The sequence below is a fragment of the Pezoporus wallicus genome, unplaced genomic scaffold (assembly GCF_028554395.1).
Source record: "Pezoporus wallicus isolate ANWC-B61680 ecotype Strahan unplaced genomic scaffold, APGP_CSIRO_Pwel_v1 contig_6714, whole genome shotgun sequence".
Classification (NCBI taxonomy): domain Eukaryota; kingdom Metazoa; phylum Chordata; class Aves; order Psittaciformes; family Psittacidae; genus Pezoporus; species Pezoporus wallicus.
In genome coordinates this window covers 497,060-524,280 of record NW_026637486.1, presented here as the reverse complement: position 1 = coordinate 524,280, position 27,221 = coordinate 497,060, and the positions used below count along the sequence as shown (strand labels likewise).

Below are 27,221 nucleotides of genomic sequence, written 5' to 3'. Positions count from 1 at the left end.
TATATCTTGTTTTAAGCTCTCTCCAGGAGCGAAGAGGGATTTTAGACTGGTACGATCAGTTCTGCTTTAAAAAATAATAATTATTATTATTATAATAATAAAAGGCGGGGGGAGAATGATGATTAACTAGGACTGAGCGGGCCATTTCTTTCTCTTCCTTAAAGTTTTCTCTTTCCTCTTCGTTCTTAAGTAGCCGGCGTTGTAAGAGCCACGAGACGGGGCTCGCACGCTCGGTGGGAGACGAGCTACGCGTGGAGGACGAGCAGAGAGGAGCCATCGGCATCGGCCGCGACAGATCCAAGGCACTCACATTATTTGTATGTGTGTGTGTGTGTGTATTATGTGTGTTTTAAAACCAAACGCTAACAGAAATCTACCTCTTTCTGACTGGTGGCAGTCGGTTACTTTCCAATTCAAGGCCTTTTTCCTTTTGTCTAATGGGTACACTCCAATCGGTGGGCTTATTCCTTTTTTAAGACAGCAAATCTAGCTAACGCAACGCTTCTTCGGTGCTATCGCTCCTGTCCGTAGAGGGTTACCCAAAGCGTGTTTTCCTTCGCACGTCACAAAACAAAACTGTACATGATATGTATTACAGGATGTATGCAGCATGGTCGGTTTTGTTTGCTCTTGGGTTTGGTTTTGTTTTGCTTTTTTTTTTCCTTTTTTCCTCTTTTTTTTTTTTTTTCTCTTTCTTTCTTTCTTTCTTTCTTTCTTTTCCCGAACGGAACTGGAAACAGCGACGTGTTTGCTCAGCAACTAATCAGGGACAATTTAAAAACAGCCATAACATACCATACATGCTGTCTAATCCAAAAAAAATGAAAAGAAGAAGAAGAAAAAAGAAGAAACAAACCAAAACCAAAAAAAAAAAAACCCAAAACAAACCAAACCAAAAATAAGAAAATAAAAACAACCCCAACATACACAACATGTAAATTATTGCACAAGAGAAAGGCTCAAAGTTTGCGTCAAATGCAATAGTATTGCCCCGATACAGATCATGCATTCAAACGGTGAGAACAAAAAGAAAATAAACAGGGTGTGCTGGTGACAAGCACTTTCCAAATATCCTTAGCTTTCCATGATTTCCATCACAAGGGACTAGAAAAACCTCTACGGGGATGTGGGGAAGGGATGGGGGTGAATGGGGCGGGGGGGGGTAACGAATATACCTCTATTCAGTTTTTATCTCGTTATTCAAGACTCGATCACTGTGCCATTTTTTCATGTGTTTCTCCAGGGTACTGTACACGCTAAAAGGCATCTTACAAATCTCGCATTTGTAAACGTCCTTTCCCACCTGCCCGTGTGTTTTCATGTGCCGGGTGAGCTTGCTACTCTGGGCGCAGGCGTAGTTGCAAAGCTCACACTTATACGGCCTCTCGCCCGTGTGGCTCCGTCTGTGGACGGTGAGATTACTACAGTTCTTGAAGACCTTCCCACAGTACTCACAAGTGTCGCTGCGTCTGCCCTCTTTTGAGCTGGGCCTCCCAGGGCCCGGGCCACTAATATGGGGGGTGCTCCCTCCGCTTCCCGTGCCGCTGCGGCCTGAGATCCCTCCGTCCAGCTCGCCCGGCGGCGTGGAGAAGCGCAGGCTGCCGTTCTCCGAGGAATGCTCGGAGGAGGAGGCGAAGGGCGATTGTCGGGAGTCGCCGAAGCTGAGGAAGGGGTCTTTCAGCTGCCGGGATGCAGCGTAGCCTGCCAGCCATTGGGAATAAACGTTCTCGGTGTTGGGCATGGCAGCGGCCGGCAGGTCGAACTCCTTCTCCAGCTTGATGCGTTTGGAGAAGGGGCTCAAGGAGCTGGGGCTACCCAGCAGCAGCTTTTTGGACAAGCCTCCCGAGGCGGATTCCCCCGGGGAGCAGCCCCGGCCGTTCACTGCCCCTTCGTCGATGCGGTCGGACTCGCCGGCCACCGAGTCTTCGTCGCAAGTGTCCCTGTGCACCTCAGGCTCGGGGAGGTGGCCCCGCTTGTGTTTCTCCCCCAGGACCTGGTGGAAGGCCTCGCTGAAGTGTTGCATGGAGCTCAAGACCATGCCCTGCATGACGTCCGGCATCGACCGACCCTCCTCGCCGGCCCGAGAGTTGTTCTCGTGGTGGCGGGCTGCCTCCAAGCTCATCCCAAAGCCGTAGTCCGGCCGGTCGCTCTCGTTCAAGTCCTCCTCCTCTTCCTCCTCTTCCTCCTCCTCCTCCTCCTCCTCTTCCTCCTCTTCCTCATCCCCATTCTCAGGGATCATGTTGGGGTCGTTCTCGCTCTTGAACTTGGCCACCACAGACTTGAGGGCGCTGCTGGCGCTGCCGACCAGGTCGCTGGTGCCCGGCTCAGGGGAGCTGGCAGTGGAGAGCCCATCGTCCGACTTCACCGTCATAGGGGATGACTTGTGCATGTGGGTCTTCATGTGGCGCTTCAGCTTGCTGGCCTGCGTGCAGGCATGGTCGCAGAGGTTGCACTTGTAGGGCTTCTCCCCAGTGTGGCTCCGGCGGTGGACCACCAGGTTGCTCTGAAACTTGAAGGTCTTCCCGCAGAACTCGCAGGACTTGGACTTCATGGGCGGCTGGGAAGGAGGAGGAGCAGACTGCAGAGGAGGAAGGGGCGGTGTGGCCAGGAACGGGGGCTTGCTGCCGGGCTGGAAGGGCTGCAGCAACCTTTGCATAGGGCTGGGCCGGCTCGGGGACAAGGGTGGGCTGGAGGTGTTGCCGGCCAGCTCCCGCAGCCTCCGGGAGAAATCCATAGCGGGGGGCTCCATCGCCATGGGGTTCAGTCGCAGCACCCTGTCAAAGGCACTAGGGTGATGGGTGGCCAGAGCCATTTCTTCCGCACCCAGGCGCTCAATGCGATGCGGATCCAAATGGTGCCTCGGGGGAGGGCTAAAGAGGGGCGGTGTGGGTGGGAAGCGCCCTTCTCCCAGCCCCGACGCCTCCCTCGAGACCGAGCCGGGTATTCTGAGCAGGTTAAAAGGGTTATTGTCTGCAATGTGAATCCCGTGGAGAGGTGGCTGGGAAGGGCACTCTGCACCTAGTCCTGTTGGGATACCAACCCGTGGCGTCAGGGGGCTGCCGTGCTCGCTTTCTAGGTAGATCCGTAAGCCGTGCGTGTTCTGTGCGTGCTGCAAGAGGAACCAGGCGCTGTTGAAAGGCTGTTTACAAGTCGTACACGTGTAGCTGCTGGGCTCGTCTTTACCTGCAAAATAACACAACAAGCAGCGTCAATCTTCGGCCATGCACCGGCAGATGAGAGCTGTCTCCCTGCCTAAGCTGCTCTCCTTTGGGATGCTCACCTGGGAGCTGGGGAAGGGACATCCCAGCTTAGGCACAGGAAGGGGATAGGGGGACATGAGGGGTGTGATGGGGAGGGACAAGACCCACCCCACCCCTTCCCACTGTCCCCAGCCCTGGGTTCGGAACTGAACCCCAGAGGGTAACTCCAGCAAAACAAGATATAAATAATATGAGATGGTAAAGTCAATGGATGCCAGAGGCTGCTAATATTTAAACTGAACTAAGATTATTTATCTGTATAAATATGAAATATAAATATAAATTTATATCTGTATAAATATAGATCTTCTAAAAAGCACTCCAGAAAACCACGCACATCAGTTCAAAGCAGCAACGCAAAGGATCCCAACTGCTGGCAAGCTGGGCATCACTGCATCAGCCTCTTGCTTATGAGACTAACGATAAGTACAAAAATGGACAGCATCTCCTGCTTTTTAGCAGAGATTCAACTCCGGGGCAAATAAAGAGAAAAAAAGGGGAAAAAGTTAAATAAAAACATAGCATGGGATGGGGAAAGGGGAAGGCAGAGAGAGCAGCAGCTCTGCCAGGGAAAGAGCTGGAGGGTGGCCAGGCGGCCTGGCCACGCGCCCTGCCGGAGCCACATTATTTCTCTCGCACTGAAAAGAAGCTGAGGATGGTAAATGCCACTTTGGCAAGTAGCGAGCTAACTCTATTTCATGATAATTTATTTTTGGAGATAACACGGACATTATAAAAGAGCAACCAACTAATAAATAACTAAACAAAAAGCCGGCTAATAATGACAGCAGAAAGCAGCCCCTTCTAATATATGGCAAAACAAGGGGGGTAAGTTTTTGAGGGCTGCCCACAAGGAAGGGGTCATGTGAGATATGGCAAAGGTGAGAGTGCTTTTATCGATGACTGTGATTTGGTAAATAATTCACTTCCACCCCCCTATGGATGTTTTGCTAAATGCTGGTAAACTGGAGCTATGAGGATAGAAATTCGTTCCCAGCCCTGTTCAGCAGTTCATGTAGAGCTGCTCTTCAGTGATATTTGGAAAAATAAACATGATCTTGAGGTCTGCTGAGGAATAAACCAGAAGACCTCAAAGAGCATCAGTGCTTGGGGTGATAACTGCCTGCACCACATACTCCTGCCCTGATCCAGCAGTTACATTACGTGTATCTGGCTCCATAGGCACCACTCCTGGGTAAACCTCTTTACGTGCTGGCACTAAGAGGTTTTCCCTATTTGCCTAATATGAAGGAAAGGAAAAGAAAAAGCCAAATGTGAAGATCTGGAAAGAAAACATTGCTTTATCTGCACTCATCTTGTTTCCCATCTCACTTGGGAGGAGAGGAAGAAAAGCTTCCTATGGGCATTTTCATTCTCTAGCGAGCTGAGCAATGAGGTGGGGATACAAGAGGCCCCGTCACAGCTTTCCTCCCTGCCTCCCAGCCCTGTGGTTACTCTACGTCTGGCCTGAGAAGCTGAATCAGGCGAGTAAAAAGAGACTAAATCATCTACAGCAGGCATTTAACACTTTAATCACTTGAAAAGCCCTAGGAATAATATTTAGCGTTTCATCCTGAAAGCAGCGTCGGAATAAAATGCACTGCGGTGTTTAGCATGTGCCAGGCGCATGAGTGCAGATAAATACTTAAATCTGCTGAAATGAGAGGGAAATTCAATTGGACTTTCACATTCCTATGCTCATTTGTGAGCTCGGGGAAAAAAAAGAATCTTCAATGGGGAAATTTCATCTTGCTTCACCATAATGAAGTGGAAGTTTTTAACACCACGGTGGGAGCTAACAATGTAACGCTGCCTCGCCTCTCTACCTTATAGATCAGGTCAGAGAAAATAGCATTTTATCTTCTAATGAGGACACAACATCAAGCGTTCACTACCACATTTTAGTATTCCCATCAACTAGATATTCTAGATCATAAGGGCAGCTCGTGTAATCATAATGTCAATGAGAAGGGCTGTTACGACTGAGACTAAAGATTACATGGAAAAAGCTGCTTTGAAACTGGTAATTATTACCAGTCCACTAATAGCAAATGATGCATTACAGTTTCACCGTATAATCTGTATTTCACTCAGCTCCTGCCAGTACGGCCTTATTATATTACAGCACTCACAAATTCTAAATTCCTAAACTACAGTCATCAATAAATGTGTTACTCGCCATAATTTGCGAAATTACTTTGTTCATAACATCTTCGACTGTTACAAAGACTGGAATTGATTTCCTGCATGGCAAAATTAGGGCTACATTGATTTAGTGGAGTGTAAAATGTAATATTATTCTTCATGTGCTTGCCTGAAAAACAAGTTTTCAATTCACCATCCGCGTTTGGTAATCAAGAGAATAATTTAAATTCAAAATCATGTTTATGTACAAAACTTCCCCTATAAACAACCCAACATCTCCAAGGGAGCAACGTGAAACCAGGCAATAAAATCAAAGCAGCGAAACAGTTAAAATCCAGCAGCCATTTGCCTCCACCTCCTGCTTTGAAGAGACACGATTTCTAATTTGTCTATTAGTGCTTGATTAATTATGAAGGCTATTGACTGACCATATCACCACCTAGAGATACGTTCCAGTCTGATGCAGCCTTGCCAAACTGCAAGAATTATGGCACTAATCCATGCGTTGCCCGCCAGCAATGAGACAGGTCCTTAGGCCGCTGCAGCAACCCCTGGTTTTGGAAGGGAACTCGCCTTTTCCTTCCTCCCATCCCACCAATATGGTTTATGGTGCAGCGTTTGGGTCCCCCCAGAAGCCAGGCAGGATCATAGGACCCGAAGGCTGTGGGTGCACTGATGTCTCCAAGCTATGGGTCTTTACATCCACATGCATTTCCCAGCTAAAGCATCTGTGCAAGACCACAGGCACAACAGGGAGATGCAGTAGGTGGTGCTGGTCAAGGACAGAGCTGGAGAAGGTTCCATGGGCCTCTGTACCACATTGTCCACTGGGGCAACGTGATGGGATGTGTTATCCAAAGCAACACTGTGATGCCATCGGGACTTTCAGCTGATTTCCAAGAGGACAGCAGGAATGCTGAACCAGCCCTCCTTGGCCACCAGCAGTGGGGCTGGAGCTCACATCCTCAACTGCTTTGCATCAAGGAATTTAAGGTCAAAAGGGATCACCAGCTCTCATTCTCTAACCTTTCCTGCAATACAAGTTCCTCAGTTGTCCTAAGCCACGGCCAACAAGATATCTTTGGGTAAAGCATGACCTCCTCCAGCCGGCAAATTGTCTTTAGGGCAATGCTTGAAATCCCAGTGAAAACCATTCAAACCAGCTCAGAAGACAAGGACAGGATCCACTGCTTGTCCTACAGTTCACCCTCACAGCTAACCACACTCAAGACAGGTACCTGGGTACCTGAATTCCTCTGGCTCCAACCTCTACCCATTCTCCTTTTCTATTGAGGGCTTTTTTGGGGGTTGATACACTGAAAAGCCCTCTGGTACACAATGCGGCCTTCCCTCTGCACACCAAGAATATTTGTGCACCCAGAAATCAAGGCACGCTTCTAAATACAGTCATTTTTACAACCCCAAGCCACCCCTCCGTCCTCCTTCACTACTCAAGCCTTTCTCACCCCAGCATCATGCAGGGAAGGGGTTGGTTTTCCTTGAAGCCTCCATCACCTCCATCAGAGCTGCTGCCTTCTGGGGTACCGCACCTCAGCTCTGTAAACACGGCCCCAATTCCATTCTTCTGTCCAAGGACCAGAGCAGGCTGTACCCAACCATGCTCTTAACCATCTCTGAATCACCCACCCTAGCGATACCGCCCAGTGCTCGGTCTTCCTACACACAATGTCACACAGCGCCGCGTCCAACGCCTTGCACAGTCTATTTCATCTACATTTATCAACCAAAGTTGTCATCTGGAAGAATGAAATCAGGTTTATTTGACAAGATCTATATTCCATAAATCTAAGTTGAGTGGCATGAATTATATTTCTATCCTTTAATTCTTTATCAATTCCATCTTATATAGGCTCTTCAATTATTCTTCCCAGTAGAGATAAGCAAAGTGTTGCCAACTCTCCCCCGCTTACCCCGATGAGCTCTTGACAGCATTTTCCCAGTCCATGAGCTTTACTAAAAACCAGCATTCACATACCAATTCTTCAGGGATTTCTGGGTGCAAGTTGTCAGGGCTTTTTCATTTAAAAATATTTATTTCCATTGCACCTTGTATAACATCATCCTTGGCAACTCATCACAGAATCAGCTGGGTCGGAAAAGAACTTTAAGATCATCATAAGCTAGAAAAAGCTTCATCGGCCACCTATGATACAAAAACATAACACTGCTGCTTTCCAAGTCTACAGCAGAAATACTCATTGCAAACTTCTACCTTATTGCTTCTTCCATGTGTCACTTCAAGGGTTTCTCTTTCCTTCAGGACCCTGAGAAGCTCTCCTCTTCTCCCCATCAGTGCTGGGTAAGAGTTTTCCTTGTCCTCTCCTGGCCAGTTCTCTACCCGCGATGATTTCTCACTGCCATTGATTGCTATCTCTTTCCCATTTTTTAATTGTCATCTATTGATTTTTTTAATATCTAATTGCTGTTCTCATCTCACCACTGGAGCGGGTGAAGTAGGTTTTGGATTTGGGCCAGAGTTGCCCTCTCCTTCCTGGACAGCTCATCATCTCTTTACAAATAGCTTCCAATTACCATTCACATTTTTGTGTCTACATTTTTCCTCCCAGTCAATTTTACTGCTCATTTGCTTCATATTTGGGAAATTACCCCTATAGGAGAATTACACGGGGATACCATGTACCAAATACAAACATGGGGCCAATATGAAACCTGACCAGTCTCATGCAGTGAAGCCTCACCCACCATTACGTATTTATTCCTTTCCTACACCCCAGCCAGCAAAGGACTAATGACAGGGCACAGTATTTCACCATAACACAAATGTTTAGTGTCTCTGAAGTCATCGGCTCCTGCCTAAAAAATATAAGCAGGAGAAGAGCTCTTACGCCCCAAAAAGAAGTGATTTAACCAGTGACACACGAGTGACAGATTTAGCTTTTGATCTGAAAAATGTTAACAAATGAGTGGGACGGATATTGGCATTTGAGTCCCTTTAAGGGCAGTTGGCACAATTAGTCAGTAAAATACAAAGAGATGGCTGCTCTCAGCATTAAGGGGCTTTTCTGATATTTAAATAAACCCTGGCTCTTCTTTACTGTGCTCACAGATACACCCAGCACGCTAAAAGTCCAAGTCGATGCAAGCCAACATCTCCAGGCACAATATAGCTGGCTTTGAGCAAGACCCACAGCCGTGTCCACAGCCACCAGCAGCAAAGCCAGACAAGATGCTGGGGAGGAGACCAGCTGGGAGGAGAAGCTGTCAGCTAGATGCCACTGCTGGGAGGGGGAAAGTGAAAGAATCACAAAAGGATTTCTGGAGCTAGGCATGCAAGTTCAGGCACTGCCAAGTGAGTAATGGAATAATCTGCATGCGGGTGCCAATGTGCTTTGGAAGAGCTTCCTTCGTTTCTCAAAAGTCAGGGCTGGATACAGGAAAGCTGCTCACTGGACACACCAGCACTTGACACAACAACAATGCTCGAAACACCACATGCAGCATCCTCTCAGTGCCCCTGTCCGAAACAGTCAGCAAGATGTTGTTTGAGAAGGACCACCAGCTTATAGAGCAAGATGTTAATGTAATGAGTATTGTAGCACAGGGCATCGTACGGGCTGCATACAAACACACACTATTAGAGACACCCCAGTTTTCCCAGTGTTTTCCTAAACAAAACAGCGGCGTAAACACTGGCTGCCTCCATGCCAATGGAATTTCCAAGGATTTTATTCACAGCTGCAGATTTACTCCCTCAGAGAAATCCCTGTGCCAGAGAAATCTCCAAGCAGACCAGGATGTGGCCCTCACTGCCCTAATGGTCCAGCCCTTGTTCTCAGCAGCATCCCTCCACAAGCCAGCACCACCAGCCTTGGTGGCTTAGCTCCTGCTTTCTCCACCTTCCCAAAAATCCCAAATGTGTAAGCAAAGCCAAGGTGTCTTTACTGGGCTACCTGCACCTACAGGGAACATTCACACCTTCTGCTATCAAACACCAAAGAACAGAAGTTAAGAGAGACTCAAACAGCAACCTGCAGTAAGCATCCCCCCCTCTCTTCTGCTCATCACCAAACAATTATCAGAAGAACACCCTGAGCCAAATGCAGGAACTTCTTTACTCAGCTTTAATATCAACTGCTTGATTTTTGGACTGATAAATTTGGAGTTGATATGATATCTAAGGGGGGGGCAAGAAAAAAAAATGTAGTTAATTGTTACCACTTGTACTTGATTCAGTTCTTCTCCATCTGGCTTGTCAAATCTCTGTCTTTTTTCCCTTCCTCTCTCTTTTGGAAATCTGTACTGTTTGAAATTCTTCTCAACTGAAAACTAGAGAACTGAAACAGTTGGGACACAGGAAGCATCACAAGGCCAGGAGATAAGTGGGTCCACTCCACGCCTGCAGCAGCCCACTTCTCCCTTGGTAAGAAATAGCTGCTTTGTCGTGACTCACCTTTTCCTGGTAGTCGGCAGCATCAGTTTAGACAGGAAACTGTAACTGTCCAAACATATTTTCTCCTTCTTGCACTAATTCTTCCTCCTGATTCTCCAGATTGCAAAAGGCACGTACGTTGTTAACCTGGTCCATCATTAACCGTTTGTAAGTAGCTGTTAGCATCAGCACTGTCACTGCTGTTGTCATAATTATTACAATACTAATAAATGACAGCAGTAGCTGCATTTCCATACAACAGGGTACTTTCCCTCTAATCTTTTCTCTTTATCATTAGATGAATCAGATTCAGAAACACTGAAAAAGGAAAATGTCCCCAAAACTCTCTAGGAAGTGACGCAGCATTGCTTGTGAAACGAGAAGCACCACTGATGTTGTGCATCTGAAAAACGAAATGCTGCAAATCAAGTCCTTGCTGTTTATGAACAGGCCTAATGGTGGATCCTGGGACTGGCTTAGGTGTGAAAATGTCTAAAACCTAGAAGATGTTTTGCCTTGTGGGACCCTCAGCACCCCATTCACCACCTTTACAAGCCTTTCCTTATCTATTTTTACCAATAAGACTCACTGATATCCCTGAAAACAATTATTCTTCCAGCAAATTCAACCCCCCTGAAATGTTAGTAAAACTGGCATAATATTTCCTAAACCAAGTATCAATATTGCTGTTTTTCATTACACCTCCCTTTAAAAGCCCCTCGTTTAAAGAAGAACCAGGCCAAAATGCCACCACGGACCAAACTTCAAGGAGAAACCCAAGCAACAGCAATAATAAAAACAACAGCACAGCTGGCACTGCATTGCCATTCAGATTTAGACTGGAATTAGGAACTCCACGAATTCACCTTTTTCTCTCCCAAAGCCAAATTTTTATTGATTTCAGCAACCCAACCTAGTGCAAGGTGCCCCTGCCCGTGGCAGGGGGTTGGAACTGGATGAGCATTAAGGTCCCTTCCAACCCAAACAAGTCTAATGATTCTACACAACAGCAGGATTTTGGGACTGAGGAAGGAGTGAGTGGGAAAAGATGGAAACAGGGAGGCCAGCTCCTTCCTGCAGAAGAGCAACATGGAGCATCCCTTGGTGTGGGGTGCAGTCAGGAGCAGGAAAGGCTCCATCCACAGCCCAACAGCCGGGCTCCCCTGGAGCACATCTGGCCCTTGCAGAAGTCTTCATCCATGACCAGTCTGGTTGATAACCTCACCATATTTTGTGTATTTACCCATTCAGAACCAACCCCATCTCACCCAATTCCCCCCACCGAAAGAATATCTCATTACGCAGAGCAACAAACTGGATGGTTTGCTGGACCTCGGGATGGAGGTGCAGGATGCTTGGGTCCTGCTGGAGCACCCCAACACTGCCAGGAGTACGAGCCCGACCTCAACGTCTGTCACCCTTTTGGAAGGCGATTATGATTTGGCCACCAAGAAAACTTGCTTTGAGCTCCAACTTGGCAAGTGAGGGATGAGGCTGCGACTGATTCTGTGCTTTTTTAAAACTTCAGGGGGGTGGAAATCTGTCGTGTCTTGATTAGTGAGGAACAGAAGAAAACTACAGTCGGAAAACAACGCTGTGACTGGAATTCAGCTTGGAAGGGAAGAAACCCCTCAAGCAAAGAAGACCTGATCACACTCATGTATGCTATACCCTAATGCCCAGGGATGGCAAATAGAGGTGATGCAGACTGCAGCATCACATGGGTGGTAGTTCAGTAACTTCCAACACTGGCAGCGGGACCTAAAGGGTGAAATACATGTTGTTGTCAGCCTCACAGGAGGAACTCCCCACTGATACCATCTCGTTCCTCTAAAAATATCATTAGCGAAGTAGCCAACATCCCAGACACGCAGTGACGAATGTAAATGAATGGACTCCAACAGGAGTGACATTGCTGGGATGAGACCTCCTAAATCACCTCCTCTGGACCTACCTGGGTGTCCCCTGCTGGAAGGTTCACCTGGACTGCAACCCACCAAGGACCAAACCTCATCTAAGCCCTGCCCCAAATAAAGCATCAAAGCTCTTTCAAGCCTAACTTAACTACCCAGCAAAGCACAGTCCATAATAGTCCAAATGCTCCAACAGTCCATAATCACACATTCACCTAGTGGTTGCTGGGGACAATCAAGACAAGAATTCACTTTTTAAATGCAATGTTGTAATTATACAGCTACAAAGAGCTTTCAAATTACCTTACTCACCCTCGTACACCTATGAGAGGAATTGTTTCCTTTCCTACTGTGTTATTCCTGGCCAGCAGCACCTTAAGAAAAGGCAGAGTGCACTTCAAAAACCTTCTTGCAACGGAAGAAAGGAGATGCCCTAATGACATCTCAGGCCATCCCTGCTGGCGTGGGGTGTGATGGGACACAAGACCCCAGAGCCCTGGCAGAGGCCATCCATGGGATTCGTATCTGCATCCCAGCTCCGGCATTGCTCAGCCTCGAAGCCAGAGTGTGTGTTGTGGACACTGCTCTGTGATGCACAGATATATCCCTACGTACAGAGACTCTCAGATGCAAAGCCAGGATGCTCCTTTCCTGGGAAGAGCCACTACTGTTTGGAGACCTTATTAGCGCTGTGGGACCTCTCTGGAGGATGTGGCAGCTCTACCGCATGGGGCTTGCCTGGAGAGACTGAAGCAACACTGACATTTTGAGAGGGCTGTGAGCCTTCTCCTAGCGAGAAATCAGGGGCTGGCACCTTCCCACCACGGCTCACCAGCAGGCACGAGGCAGCCCTGACACCGCTGGGCCATCAAGTCTCCTCATCACCTATGGCTTTATTTTGCTGCTTTTTGCACATTAGCATCTCTATTTGATGTGCCCGGCTCTGTAAAGCACATACGTTCAAATCATGGCCTTGCAGAGATGTGGTGGTCCCTGACAGTCCGTCCTTGGCCCTGCTCAACTGCCAGGTCCCTTCTCCATCCCACAGCACCCCTTCTCCCACTAGTGCCTTGGGCAGGGTGCCAGTGAAACCAAAACCCTCCAGCTCTCAGGCAAGCGATGGGCTTGGGAACACACACAAAGAGGGACTCTCCTTAAAAGCCTTATTCCACCTTTTCCTTCCCCAAATGGATCCTCTCCACTCTCCTCTTTCCCAGCCTTCCCCTTTGGCCTGCTTTCCTCTCCCTTTCAAATTAATGGTATTTAGCCAGCAGCAAACCATCCTGACAAAGTGGGTCAGGGGACCCATAGGTCCCCCCAAATGACACCTCTATTTGCAAATCATCTGCCATGAAGGCAAAGGTTTATTCTGTCCCTGAGCAAGTTCAATGTCACCATGGAGTTGCAAGCACAGCAAGTGCTGAACCAGATCCTACAAGGTTTCGTTTCATAACTTGCACAAGCAAGTATTAGTCGAATCAATAATATATATTTTTCCCCATCCCTGCTTTGCAAATGGGACCAAAAGGTATCATAAAGTTGTCCAGTCTCCTCTGGATTATTCTGTCTCCTCTCCATCGCTGAGATATCCTTGAAGTTGAAAATGATATAATACTCTGAATATCTGGAGTTTGGAGGTTGTTAAGACTTGCAAGAATTGCTACAGCTTTATTGCATTCCCGGGGCACAGAGAGTATTTACCATACATACATCAAGTCAAGCAATGCAAAAAGGGCACATGAAAACTTGGTGCTTTGAGCTCAGGAGTTTAAATTCCCAGAAAGGCAGAGAAAAAGTGGATTTTCTTATTTATAGATTTGCAGATGAAATCCAACAAAACCAGCACTCCCCCCCACCCTCAAAAAAAAAACAACCCTCCTTTATGTCAGTAAGGCTGATTCAATTTCCAGGCTTGCAAGGTCTCCTCTCGCCCGAGTATTACCCGACCCCAATAACACGCACTGTTCCAAGGTTAAGATCTGCTTCCTTACAATAATGCAGAAAGCTGTTGTTTCAGTTGCCGCTGCAGAATTCAGCTTTGAAGGACAGGTTAGTACCACACTACATTTAACTGGATTCAGTTCATCTGATTATACAGTGCCTTGCTTTCTGGAATATGTAATCATCTCTTTCTGATGACATTTTAAATATCCAACTAGACAAATAATTGCGGCAATAATTGATAGCTGAGTCAAGCTGGAAGATTATTGATTGGCACAGGACCCGCTGAAACAAATGTTCATCTTTCAAACATTACAGTGAGGATGCTTAAATCTAACTTTTGCTGATAAATGATAAAAATCTGATTTACTGATAAAACCCCAGGAATAGAATATGTACTTCAGGATTTGATTACCTTGTGGAATTTTTCCGGAGAAAAAATTAGGCGGTGGGATTTATATTCTATTTCACGTGAATAATTGCCCAAGATACGGGTAAGCCATTGAACATAAACACACACGGAGAAGTCTGAAAGAGTTGCTGATTAACTCCCTACCTTCCTGAACGGAATTCATCTGTTCCTAAGCACTGCTTAGGTGGGAGTTTATCCTGCTGCCTTCCCAAGGATGCCTTGCGTGGGTCTCATTACGGGAAAGATTCCCCCCGTGGTTTTCCCAGCAGCTCGAAGCCCTTGGTTTAAATGTGCATATTCTTACTCCGCTGTGAATGCAGCCAAAATGAGGGTTTGATCTCATTTACCCTGGTGTAAATGAGCCCGAATCTGCGGCACTGCATAAAATCAACAGGGGAGGAGGTCAAGATCAGGTGCATTTGCAAACTGCGTTCTCTATCTTAAAGGGAGGGGGTTGAAAGCTGAAACGAAACCACTTTTCAGCTCTTATTACGCTGTTTAAGCATGGGTTTCCTTCTAATTATGGAATTCCGGGCCCCACAGCACTGCCTATCCACATCAGGGGCAGAGAAAAGGGGCATTTCTGAAACTTGCTGATTAGAAAGCAGAGCGAGCGGCTGCGGTAAGAGGACCGCGTGCAGGGGGAAGGCAAGCGATGATCTGCCTAGTTAGGGCAGAGGAGCCATCGCAAGGCAGAAGCCTGAAATTAAGGAAGAGCGCCAGAATATTTGAGCAGGGAACAAAGAGCATAAATCCCAGTGTAAGAGATGAAAAATGCACTGAAACGTTTTGAAACGGAGCCATTAGGAGCTGATTGAGTCTCAGAGCTCCTGTTAAAAAATCAGCCGCTTGTTAGATGCGGCGATCAGCTGAGCCCTGGCACTTGAGGCGTACGAGGGGGCTTGTCGAGCGGCTTCGCTCCGGCTTGGAGATCCTCAGTTAATTAGGAAGCCCTCAGATTCCCTGCAAATGCAAGTCGCCATCGACAGCTCCTGCTTTTGATGCTTTCCGGGTGACAGTAGCCAGACCGACCTTCCCGAGGCTGCCCGGACCGTGCCGGGGAATTCATCACTGCCACCAGTGCCGGCGGGAAGTTACGAGTGGCTCCTAGATGCTGTTTCCTCCTCCAAAACGAACCCTGATGAAATCTGCATTTGCTCAACGCTATAAATAGCTCCAACTTCGAGTTATTATTATTTTTTCCCCCTGCCGAGTGGATGTCGCAGCCAGACCAGGACTTTGGGGTGGGAATTCATCGGAGGCGGTGCCAGCAAAGGCTGGGAGAAGAGGAATGCTTCACAGAGGACAATCTGCTCGCATTGAACCCACATCCACAACACCAGGAGAGAAACCTCCCCTTGAGATGTTCATTTCCTCAATACCTACAGCAGGTAGTGGTGCCTGCAGGGGATGGAGCCCCTGTTTGGGTGACATCACTCCCCAAGCACTCATTACACCCATCCCATGGGGATGCCTTTCCCGAATTCACTGATGCTCTCCAAGTAGAAAACACTGATAATACATAACACAGGGCAAATATCAACATAAAGCAACCACTGAACAAAACGAGGCTTGTTTGGAAATGCAAGGAAATGAGTGGAAGTTACAGCGACAACCCAAAGGCAAGTTGACAGACCCGCAGTCAAACAGGGAGTCAGCAGCAGACACTAGAAAATTAACTCTCAGGAACAGTCTAGCATTGGCAGGGAAATGAATGAGATGATCTAAGAGATATTTTCCACCTCTAATAGGATTTGATGATGATTTTGCATAGGCTTTTGTGCTTGCCTGGCTTTTGATAAAGGCATGGTGTCTCTTTTCAACCCACATGCAAGGGAGAGATTAATAAGTTGCAAACTCGGCCCACCTCGGCTATAAATGGTTCCTGTGCCTATAGGGGAAATAAAAAGCCAAGCTATGACTGAAAAAAAACCACAGTGAACTGAGTGCAGTTAATGCTTTTACACCCAAATCCTCAGTTATTAAAGGATTTAGAAAGCAGAGAAAAATTTTCCTCCAGCATCCAAAAAAAGCATCAATTTAGTAGCCAGATGGGGCAGCGATGCACAAACCGTGGCCAGTTTAGGAGCACTGGGTTGAGACCTGATACAAGGGGGAATGGGATGGCTCCAGCACATCTTGCTGGTCACTTCTGCCCTATGCAGGAGAAGGGGACAGAACCATTGGCAGCTGAGGACAGCATCCATTTGGGAAGACCTGGCCTGGAGACTTTTGCCCGCTTATGACCTTGGATCAGCAGAGGATAAAACCAGAGGAATGGCCTCGGAGGATGGATTAAGATAGCACTGGTGGTAAAGAATGAAATGGAAACAGTTTTAAGCCTACAAAACTGATTGTAGAGAATCCCATCTTTTAGCAAGATAAGCATTTCCTTACAGGAAAATGCAATTAAATGTTGTAACTGCCAGCGCTGAGATACCAGTAACAGATAGCGATAAAAAACCCCTAACCTCACCTGATTAGGTGAATAATCCGTGTAGTCTATATGGTCATATCACGACACCCTTTCTGGGGACAAATGCCCCCTTACTCCATGGACTGTTTCACTGTTATTTTTCAGCAGGAAGATTTAGGGATCCAGGCCCTTTAGCATCACTGGGACTAAAAACTCTGAGCCTTGCTGATGTCTGACCCTTGTGTTGGGACAAATGAAGGTGGTTGCCACTGTCCTGCTCTTCATCCATGAGTTTTCCTTTTCTGACTCTTCATCTCTTTGACAACACATTGGATAAGGGAGCTGGGACCTCCATCATCCATCTGGCTACACTAGCAAAGTCACCACACATGCTGCTGGACATCCTGATGCAGAGAAGGACATGGGGTACACTGTGACCTACCAGCAGCACCTCTACATCCACACAGCTAGGACAACTCACTGAGGAGCCACATGCCAGCCCCTTGCTGCTGCTACTTGCACTGCAGCCAGGTCTGGTGGCCACCACGGGGGACCAGAGCCCCTTAAGAGCACAACACTGCACCCAGAGATAATGAACCAACAGTTCCTGCCCTTGGAGCTGGCAATTATCATCAGCGCTATTATAACCTGATGAGAGGGGCTGCCAGTTTAAACAGGCGACTGCTCCGACGCCAGCGCTTCCCACTCATCGGGCTTAAGAGTGTTAAATATTTCAGCAGGTAAACAGCAGAAGTCACAATCCCATTTGCTGCCACGTCTCGTAGTGCTTTTGGAAACCACGTTTGTGGCTGGAGGAAAAGAAACTGGCCTCACGTCATTTTCTTAGCAAAAAATACAGTAAGAGAGCAATAATGTTAAGAACAATTAACACCCAAATGTTGCACTTAATTGCATTTTAAGGTGTGCTTTGCAAATGGATGTTAATGCCATGAAGGCTGTACGGGCAGCGGATGCATTGCCTGTGGTCCCATAGGGGCGTTTTCCAGCTGCTTACCTCCGGGTCCTCAGTTTCTCAGGGATGGGAGCACTTTCCAACCAGCACCAGTGAGCACACAGCTCACACCTGCCTCCTCCAGCATCTCCTATACCCCACACATCTGCACTCAACCACCGGTGCTCCCCCGGAAAGGGTGCTGGATGCCACAGTGATGGGCAGCAGCTCCATAAAGGATGTAAAAGTCCTTGAGTCATCACTACCTGAACACGCTATCAGAAAACACCCCATACACGGCAGGCTGGGAGGTGGCTGTGTATATGGCAGGTCTGAAATTGCCATCAGCTTCACCTCGATCCTCTCCCAATGTCCTTGGCCACCCAGTTAAGATCTGACAGCATTTGAAGATGACAGTGCTTGAGGTAATGGGACAATGCTGTAACAGGATTACAGGAAATGTGAAAGAAAGGACATCCGTACGTAATGTCATTTAGGTAATGTCATCTACGAACAGGTTTTGCTGCCATTTTTGCTGACAAAGAAGTCAGTCTCACTTTATACAATTCCTATTAAACTCTTTTATTGCCCTAAATAATTTACTTCTTCCTGAAAGAAAAGCCTTTTAGACGCATCGTCACAAATACTGGGCCCATCTTTCTCATTGGTCCGAGGTGGGGTATCCTGGGGAAGGGAAAGCAACAAAAACCAGCACAAGGCAGAAGGACCCAAGGGCTCCCCACCACCCTCCCAACCATGCTGCAGCACCCAGACTTCGTTAAGATCCTCGCAATTAATTTCCACCGGGCTATTTCCTCCCCGCGCCCTTTTCTCCATCAGTATTCCCTTTCAGTCCCACCGCAGCTGCCCCCGAAACAGCTTCCTCATTGTCCCCCCAACCAGAAGTGGTGTATGTGTGCCAAGCAACTGACCGCAAACAAAAGCTTGTTTGACCAACCCTTGTTCCGAAACAAAACCCCGGCTGGAGAAGGAAATCCCGCAAAGGAGGGGGGATGGATGCTGGGACAATTTGGAAGGCGAGCCTAGGCACACTCGCCCCCGGGGACTCACATTCTTCATCAGACAATGGTGTCTGGCCTCCTCATTCACTGCCCAGCCTCCCACCCTCCCAAGAAGATCCCACCCCCCTAAAAGCTATGGTTATTATATAGTCTGATAAGCAGGAGGGATGCTGTTAAATCGAGCCCGCAATCATTTCACACACTGCCCGCAGCAGCTCATGGGTAGAGGGTGGACAATAGAAGAAGCCTCTAAAGGACTTGGGGAACTGTTTGTGGAGCTAAAGTTATTACTAGGAAATACAGCACAAGAAAGACAAGGAACTACTGAAGAGGGTCCAGGAGAGGCCACAAGGATGATCAGAGGTCTGAAGCATCTCTCTTTGAGGAGAGATTATAGGGGCTGGGCCTTCGTCTAGAGCAGACTGAGAGGGGATCTCGTCGATACAGATCGGTATCTCAAAGGTGGATGGCAGGAGGATGGGGCCAGGCTCTTTTCAGTGGTGCCCAGAGACAGGACAAGGAGCAATGGCCACAAACTAAAACACAAGGAGTTTCACCTCAACCATGAGGGCGGCAGAGCACTGGAACAGCCTGCCCAGGGGAGTTGTGGAGAAATTCCAAACCCACCAAGGAACATTCCTGTGTAACCTGCACTAGGTGGCCCTGCCTTGGCAGGAGGTTGGACTAGATGATCTCCAGAGGTCCCTTCCAACCCTAATTGTTCTGTGCAATACTGGGATAAGTCAATTCCTTCTATGTTGGATGGTGAAAATTCATGCCCATTGGGGTGGCTGTAACTAGAGAAAAGGCAGCAACAGGTCCCACTGGCTACCTTTCCTTGGGGAATATTAACTCCTTCGGAGCAAAATGCCCCTTCCAAACTCCCCAGCCTTGCCTTAGGTGACTCCTTCCCCTGAGCCTAGCAATAAGCTGTTAGGGAAAAGCCAAGCCCTTGCCCCCTACACATCTGCCTGCCATTGGCATGTGAAGCTACCGATTAGAGGAACCACCCTCGCTGGGCAGGCAGCCCCCTCCCTCGATAAGTACGGTTGGAAACCACAGGAGTTGCACAGGCCATGACCATCTTATCCGTTAATGAACAGACGTGCGTGTCCGCGCCACGTTGAGCAACGTTGACATCTGCCTGTTTAGGCAATGCACTGGGCAGCAGCAGCTGGGGTTGTGGCCGGCGGGGTTTGCCGGAGGGTCCCCATGGGCTTTCATAGGGGTAGGATACCACTGCCTGCCTGTCTGTCTGCTCAAGCACATGTTATTGCTGGGAGATGCTTGTAATGCAATACAGATACTTCAGAACTCCTTACCAAGTCATAATACCTGGCCATTGAATGGCATGTCCCAGATCAATCATCACTGAGCTGTCCACAGGAGCACACCCCACCAGGTAGAGACATAGCAACCAGCTAAAGCAGCTCTAATCCTTCCCCCTGCACCCACTCTCTAATCACCATCTAAGAAAAGCTTTTGCTGTGATTAAAGGCAGTTTTCTAAAGCACGTTGACCATTTCAGTGCTGAGACCACGCATGGTGTTTAACAACTGCTGTATGTTTGCAAGTGTACGTATACACCTTTTATTTCTACCCACAGAAGTGCTTGGGCAGGTGCTGTAATAAGGTATAGGACAGGAGTACACAGGGACAAACCACAACACTGGGATGTGGATTTTGCACTGTTCATGGACTGCCACAGCCACAGCCCCAGTGATAGGGCTAAATGCCAGTCCATTGCTTTTGGAGCAAGGGACTGTCTACCAGACACTGTCGACCTGCCTGTTTTGCTGCTGTCTGAGCTCTACAGAGATCCCACCACCACTGAGACTGAGCCCTGGAGGACACTGAAATGGGAGCCGAGGGGCAGAACCTGTCCCCTTGCAGCACCTCCCTGCTCACTTCAGTAGGACACATGAGTGATGAGGATCACACCAGTGCAGGCTGTAACCAGCTGCAGGGCTACACAGGCAGTGACGTGCATGTGCCTTGTGCTGTACATCCATGTTTTAAATCAGTTTTAAGCAGCTGTGCACCTACTTTCCCATCTTCTCTAAAGCTGAGCTTATAAAAGCCCTCCAAACCAGTGTGACCCTACAGCCACCACTTCCGTCACTCAAGATGAGGATGTCCCATACCACTACACCCATCCAGAGAGGGACAGAACTACTGCTACTAGAGGAAATAGCAAAGGGGACAGAGGACCACTTCAAAACCTGCCCACTCCAGCTCTGCTGCCTGTGAGACACCAAACAAAATGCTTCTGGTCCATGGAGATACACTATACATTGAGCAATACACTGCACAGACTGTTTCTTCCTGGTTTTGTCTCATTAATAATGGTACCTTACACTTGCCCACAGCACTTACTGTTTCCTTCTGCCTCCTCTGAAGCTGGGATGCTGCAGTTGCAGAGCACATCCCTGCTGGAAGCTAAAAGAGAGGCTGCCAGGGAAACACATGCAGCCTTCCTGAGCCAAGTAGGCATTCTTAAGCACAACCCCACTGCTTCCAGAAAACAAGCCTCAATCATTCTTGCCCTGGAAAAGCCTCTCTGAGCACAGAGCTGCCCCACAGCAGCAGCAATAACTCTGCTCAGAGCGAGGGGAGCAACCCCATCCCATCACTGTATCCAGGCACAGCAGCAATCTGCATCTCACGGCCAAAAGAGATGATTTGACATAAGGTGTGCAGGTGAAAATTCAGGAATAGAGCTATTCGTGTTAGAACACAGTCAGAAAAACAGGGTTAATGCCTTTGTTATCTGGCTCACCACATTGCTGCGTCATGCGTGGTCCAGCCAGTGATACTGGCCAGTCAGGCGAGCAGGGATGCTACAGGAGCAGGGCCAACACAGCAGTCCCACCAATTACACCAGCCACCATGGAAAACCTGGCTTTATTCCTTTACCAGGAGCATCAGGAGGCAACTTCTCCCTCCCTGACTCACTCAATTCTTTTCGGTACTGCATACAGTTCTGGTGTCCCCAACACAGGAAGGACATGGAACTGCTGGAGCAAGTCCAGAGGAAGCCATGAAGACAGGCTGAGGCACTCATGACTCATTTATAAATCACACACCATGGTTTGGTTTGTTTGATTGGGTTTTTTTCACTTTAAATACCGTCAGGCAGAAATTCCACAGCAATTTGCTTTGTTTCTTTGATCGTGGGATTCCTTCTCTTTCTCTGGGGGAAAACATGCCCTAAAAACAAATGCTGCACTGGAAGTAAAGAGCCACTCCTTTGAAACCTCTGGAGATACACTCACAGATCTTGGAAGACACACACTCACCCTTAAAAACCAGCATCATTCTGAGCTGTGATGTTGAAGGACACCAGCAGCCCTGGATTCATAGAAACAATAGTGGTTTGGGTTGCAAAGGACCTTAAGATCATCCAGTTCCAACCCCCCTGCCATGGGCAGGGACACCTCACACTAAACCATGTCACCCAAGGCTCTGTCCAACCTGGCCTTGAACACTGCCAGGGACGGAGCATTCACAACCTCCCTGGGCAACCCATTCCAGTGCCTCACCACCCTTACAGTAAAGAACTTCTTCCTTATATCCAATCTAAACTTCTCCTGTTTAAGTTTTAACCTGTTACCCCTTGTCCTGTCACTACAGTCCCTAATGAAGAGTCCCTGCCCAGCATCCTTATAGACCCCTTTATTATCATCTGGAATAATCCCCTTGGCCTCATGGCAGCAAGTGGTGTGAGCCTTGCCTGTACAGATCTGACCTGAAGTGGGACTGAAGTCCCATTTTCAAGGATCCCATAATTCCATGGCTCCAAGAAAGCTTTAAGAACCACAAATGCAATGAGAATCACCATCATCATTCTATGATCAAAACACGCAGAGGGGCAATGCCAGGCTACCTACCTACATGGGTACTTGGATTAACTGTGCAGAAAAGGCACAAGATGACTTTTCTTCTATGCCTAGTCCAAACCCATTTACATCTGCTCTGCACCCACCTGCACATGAGCCACCACAGCCTCCTAATCTCTTCTTCTAGGTGATGAGTGTCATTTTCCTATATGGGGCTGAGCACGATGCTGTCATAGAATCATAGAACGATTTGTGTAGGAAGGGACTCTAAAGCTCATCCAGTTCCAACCCCCTGCCACGGGCAGGGACACTTTCCACTAGAGCAGCTTGCTCCAAGCCCCTGTGTCCAACCTGGCCTTGAACACTGCCAGGGATGGAGCATTCACAACCTCCCTGGGCAACCCATTCCAGTGCCTCACCACCCTTACAGTAAAGAACTTCTTCCTTATATCCAATCTAAACTTCCCCTGTTTAAGTTTTAACCCATTACCCCTTGTCCTATCACTACAGTCCCTAATGAAGAGTCCATCCCCAGCATCCCTATAGGCCCCCTTCAGATACTGGAAGGCTGCTATGAGGTCTCCACACAGCCTTCTCCAGGCTGAACAGCCCCAACTTTCTCAGCCTGTCTTCATACAGGAGGTGCTCCAGTCTCCTGATCATCCTCGTGGCCTCCTCTGGACTTGTTCCAACAGTTCCGTGTCCTTTTTATGTTGAGGACACCAGAACTGCACACAATGCTCCAGGTGAGGTCTCACACGAGCAGAGTAGAGGGGCAGGATCACCTCCTTCGACCTGCTGGTCACGTTCCTTTTGGTGCAGCCCAGGATACAGTTGGCTTTCTGGGCTGCACGCATCAATAGGAACCCTTCCACAATCAACTGCAGACTTGGGGTCAGACCCAGCATACCTGGATAAGGTGGGAATCTGCAGCCTGGCATTAAAACATGGCTCTCAAACACAGCAGGTTCCCTCTCCACCACCCTTTGCAGGTAGCCCTCAGCTTGTTCAGCCCACAATCTCCCTCCAAGCCAGCCCTGTGCCACATGATTGCATGAATTCAATGCTAAGCCTGAACTAATATAGCCAGGCTCTCTGCAGAGCTTATCAGCTCAGGCTGGGTGCTCAGCACCTACCCTGCTCCCGGCTGGGCGATGGCAGGGATCCAGCCAGCTCCAAACACAAGCAGGAGCTCGCTCACGTCCGCTGGCAAAATGCATGCGAGCCATAAGAAGTAGAGCTTGGGAAGGCTGGAAATGTGACAGCTTTTTGTGTTGGAATAATGCGATTCAAAAAGACTATGGGGACTGTGTAAATATTTGTACAGACACTCATCGCCGTGGCAGGCAGATACGGGGTCCCCCTGAATCAGCTGAGCTGCTTCAAGTCCTCGCCTCCATTTCCAGACGTCTGCTAACCAAAAACCCAACGTTAACCATCCACACAAACCCTCTGTTTATATACAGTCTCCATCCACTTGCTGGGCGGCAGAATAAAAGCGGGATCGGATTCCCAGCCCACTAACGGAACATGAGCAGGATGTACATTTTAGCAAGGAATTAATTAATTATTATCAATGCAAGGAAATGTTTGTGCTTTGCCATTGTAATTAAATACTCTCATTCAGCTCTCAGCCTTCAGAAATTAGTATTACATTTTATAGTCCAGTTTGGGGTTTTTTTCTTGAATAAGGAAATACTTTCACACTGAATGTTTCATTTTGTGCTGGCTCAGAAAAGGGAGGGGAAGGTCTCTTAATATTCATGCCCATTTTCCTTTCTAAACAATTACAATTACTTTTGTTCAGCAGCATGTACAGTTTTCACTGTGAAAAGTCCTCTGCTGTTTCTGCTCGATTACAAGCTCCAACCTGATTAATAAAGCTGGTCTCATCACCCTTCCTCATGCAAGCGGGTGCCTCACTCTGCACTTAACACTGCTGCTATTTCCATCCTCGTGAGCTAAACCACTAGGTACCCATGATAAGCATCTCTCGTCTAAATCAATAGGCAAACTCATTCAAGGAAGGACATACCCACAGCACAAGGACTGCAACCACCAACCCCAATGAAGGACTAGCTTCTAATCCCTTTACTCAAGGTCCACTGGTCCCAGCCAGCTGCTCATGGAAAAAAAGGCAGCAGAATCCATCCCTCAGTCTCCATGAAATAGGTAGAAGACACATGGGATTACTACTAACTTGGAAAGAAAGCACCCAAGACATAACATAATTCTACCACTAGATTTTATCACTTTTACTCACAATGAGTAAATACCTGGGGAATCACTGCGCACAGAGCTTCTCACCCACTCAGAAGGAAACCAGACCCAGCTCCACCACCTGGGTAATTACCCACCGGACCAAACGAGCTTCACCTGCTTCACCCTTCCCAGAAAATGAAAACCAGTGCAGCTCAGGTTCAGGGATTTCACTTTAATCCTTTCTTTACCCTCGGATGGACGCGCGCAATCGCTTCGCTTTGCCGTCCCCTGCCATCGCTGATTTAGCTAATGCTCCGCTCCAGCAGGAAACATCTTAACTCTGAAGATCTGATGATTGCCCCAGCAATCAGTTGTTCAAATAGTTGAAAATTAAGACTATTGCACACAAAGTAAATTAAGTAATTTTCTACCCTCCTAGGGTCTCCCAAGTCTATCAGATTTCACACAACTGGTATGTCATGCTGCCTCATTACTGTAAAGAAAATACAGCTCCATGAGTCCTTTAAGTGGACTGCCCTCAGACTCCAGGGAAAAAAGAACCTTTGCAAACACAGATCCCGCTGCAGATGAAACAAAGAGCAGAAGGCGTTTGGCAGAGCATGTTTATCTGTTTCCATGCTCAACTCTCATGCCTTAGGCTGCGTAACTCTTCAAGGGACTCTTCATCGGGGACTGTAGCGATAGGACAAGGGATGATGGGTTCAAACTGAAACAAGGGAAGTTCAGGTTAGATATAAGGAAGAAGTTCTTCACTGTGAGGGTGGTGAGGCACTGGAACAGGGTGCCCAAAGAAGTGGTGACTGCTCCATCCCTGGCAGTGTTCAAGGCCAGGCAAGACAGCGCCTTGGGTGACATGGTCCAGTGTGAGATGTCCCTGCTCACGGCAGGGGGGTTGGAATTGGATGATTTAAAGGTCCTTTCCAACCCTAACTATTCTGTGATTCTATAACTCTCTGCAAACCCCAAAAGGGTGTAGGCAGCCATTCTCCATGGCACCAACTTTATTGACAGTGATGGCTTTGTTGGCAAGGTTGCCAGCAGAATCGGTGGTGATGGAAGATGCCCTCCAATGTGAAAAGACTTCAGCTGATCCTAAAGCATGCACCACTTCAGCATCCTTAATACAGCAGTCCTACCTCTCAGTCTCCTTCCTAAAATACATAAGCAAGGCAGCTTTTAGGCCATGACTGATCACTTTTAAATAAACCTTTTGAACTCAGCCTGCAAACAATCCTACCACAACACTATGGGATGCTCTGTGAGCGTTAGCCATTAACACAAGCCTTCTGCACAGGGACAGTGCTTCCTGCCGCTCCCTGGATCCCTTCCACCCTGGCTGCGGCATCTCAGAGAGGTTTTGTTCCCAAGCCCAAACAAGCTGGAATCATTCCCAAGCATTTGGAAACCTTGAGCCCAGCAATAAGCACTCGGCATTATGGTAATCACCTGGTGGTGGCTGCTGCAGCTTCAGTTTGGCGTTGAGACTTTCATTGAAACCCTCTGGTTTGGGACTATTTTCTCTTTGCAGCAGAAGCTCTCCCTGGTTGGTCACAAGAGATAAATTTTGTAAGACCAAACTGAAATCAGTCACTTATTTTCAGTTAGAAAGAGAGGGGAAGGGAAAACCCCACTGACAAGAGCTTTTTAAGACAGTTTAGTCACAAGTTACCAAATGAGGGGACAAACGGCCACCCCACCTTCGCATGCAAATCAAGCCCTCAAAGAACCTGATCTTCACACTTTGGTGGGGAAAGCAAGAGGAAAATGAAAGCAAATGCTACCTACAGTTAAATATTTCTGTATGTGCTTCAAAGCATGTCCAATAATCACTTTGTGCTGTGTTTCTTCAGCAGAAGCCAGCCCATGAGGCTGGGTCCCACCACCTAGGTCCATTAGGACATAAAGGGAACCCACCTTTAATCTAAGAGATTTTGAAGAAACTGGAGCTATTGGGTTCTTCCATCCTGGGGGTTTCTATAAATTCTGACTTCCCAAAAACGCCAGCCATGACCACGACTCCTCACACACATCTCTTTACCTACCAATTCCTCTGGTTTGTGCAAACAGGGACCATGGCATCCCCTTCAAGGGACTGAGGAGTGGGGGTCCATTTCTTCTCCCAAGCAGCAGGGGACAGGACAGGAGGAAACAGCCTCAGGCTGCACCAGAGTAGGTTTAGACTGGATATTAGGAACAATTTCCTCCCCAAAGGGTGCTCAGGCATTGGAACAGACTGCCCAAGGAAATGGCTGAGTCACATCCCTACGGATATTTAAAAGACCTGTAGATGTGGCACTTAGGGAAATGGTTTAGTGGTAGCCTTGGCAGTGCTAGGTTAAGGGCTGGACTCCATGATCTTAAAGGTCTTTTCCAACCTAAACAAGTTCTATGATTCTGCTCCTCCAGGCTCTGTCTGTACTCACATCTCACCCCAATTCCAACCATTAGCAAAGCCACACTCATGAAAAGCTCTCACAAAGGCATGGAAATCTGCCTGGATCAGGAAGCTTCACCAAGTCTCCACAACCAGAAAAATCCCTTCCTTTCATCTATGTGTGTGCTTTGCATTAGCACAGGTGCACCACTGGCTGTATCTACATCAGCATTTTCATCTCGAGAAGATGCCCCAAGTTGGCCCCACTTGTGTTTGGGTTCAGTGTGAACTTCTATCGGGTGCTTTGCAAGGG

At 47.9% G+C, this 27,221-nt stretch overlaps 1 protein-coding gene across 5 annotated transcripts in view; it reads right to left on the bottom strand.

Moving 5' to 3' along the window:
* Window positions 1-27,221, bottom strand: part of BCL11A (BCL11 transcription factor A) — a 73,775-nt gene that overhangs the window by 6,853 nt on the left and 39,701 nt on the right. For 2 of the 5 annotated variants that reach the window (XM_057405751.1, XM_057405754.1), the window contains exon 3: window positions 1,176-3,183. In XM_057405751.1, coding sequence (XP_057261734.1) covers window positions 1,178-3,183 — 2,006 coding nt within the window. In that variant the 3' untranslated portion in view covers window positions 1,176-1,177. The remainder of the gene's footprint in view (window positions 1-1,175; window positions 3,184-27,221) is intronic. The other 3 variants (XM_057405752.1, XM_057405753.1, XM_057405755.1) reach the window with 3 other exon arrangements.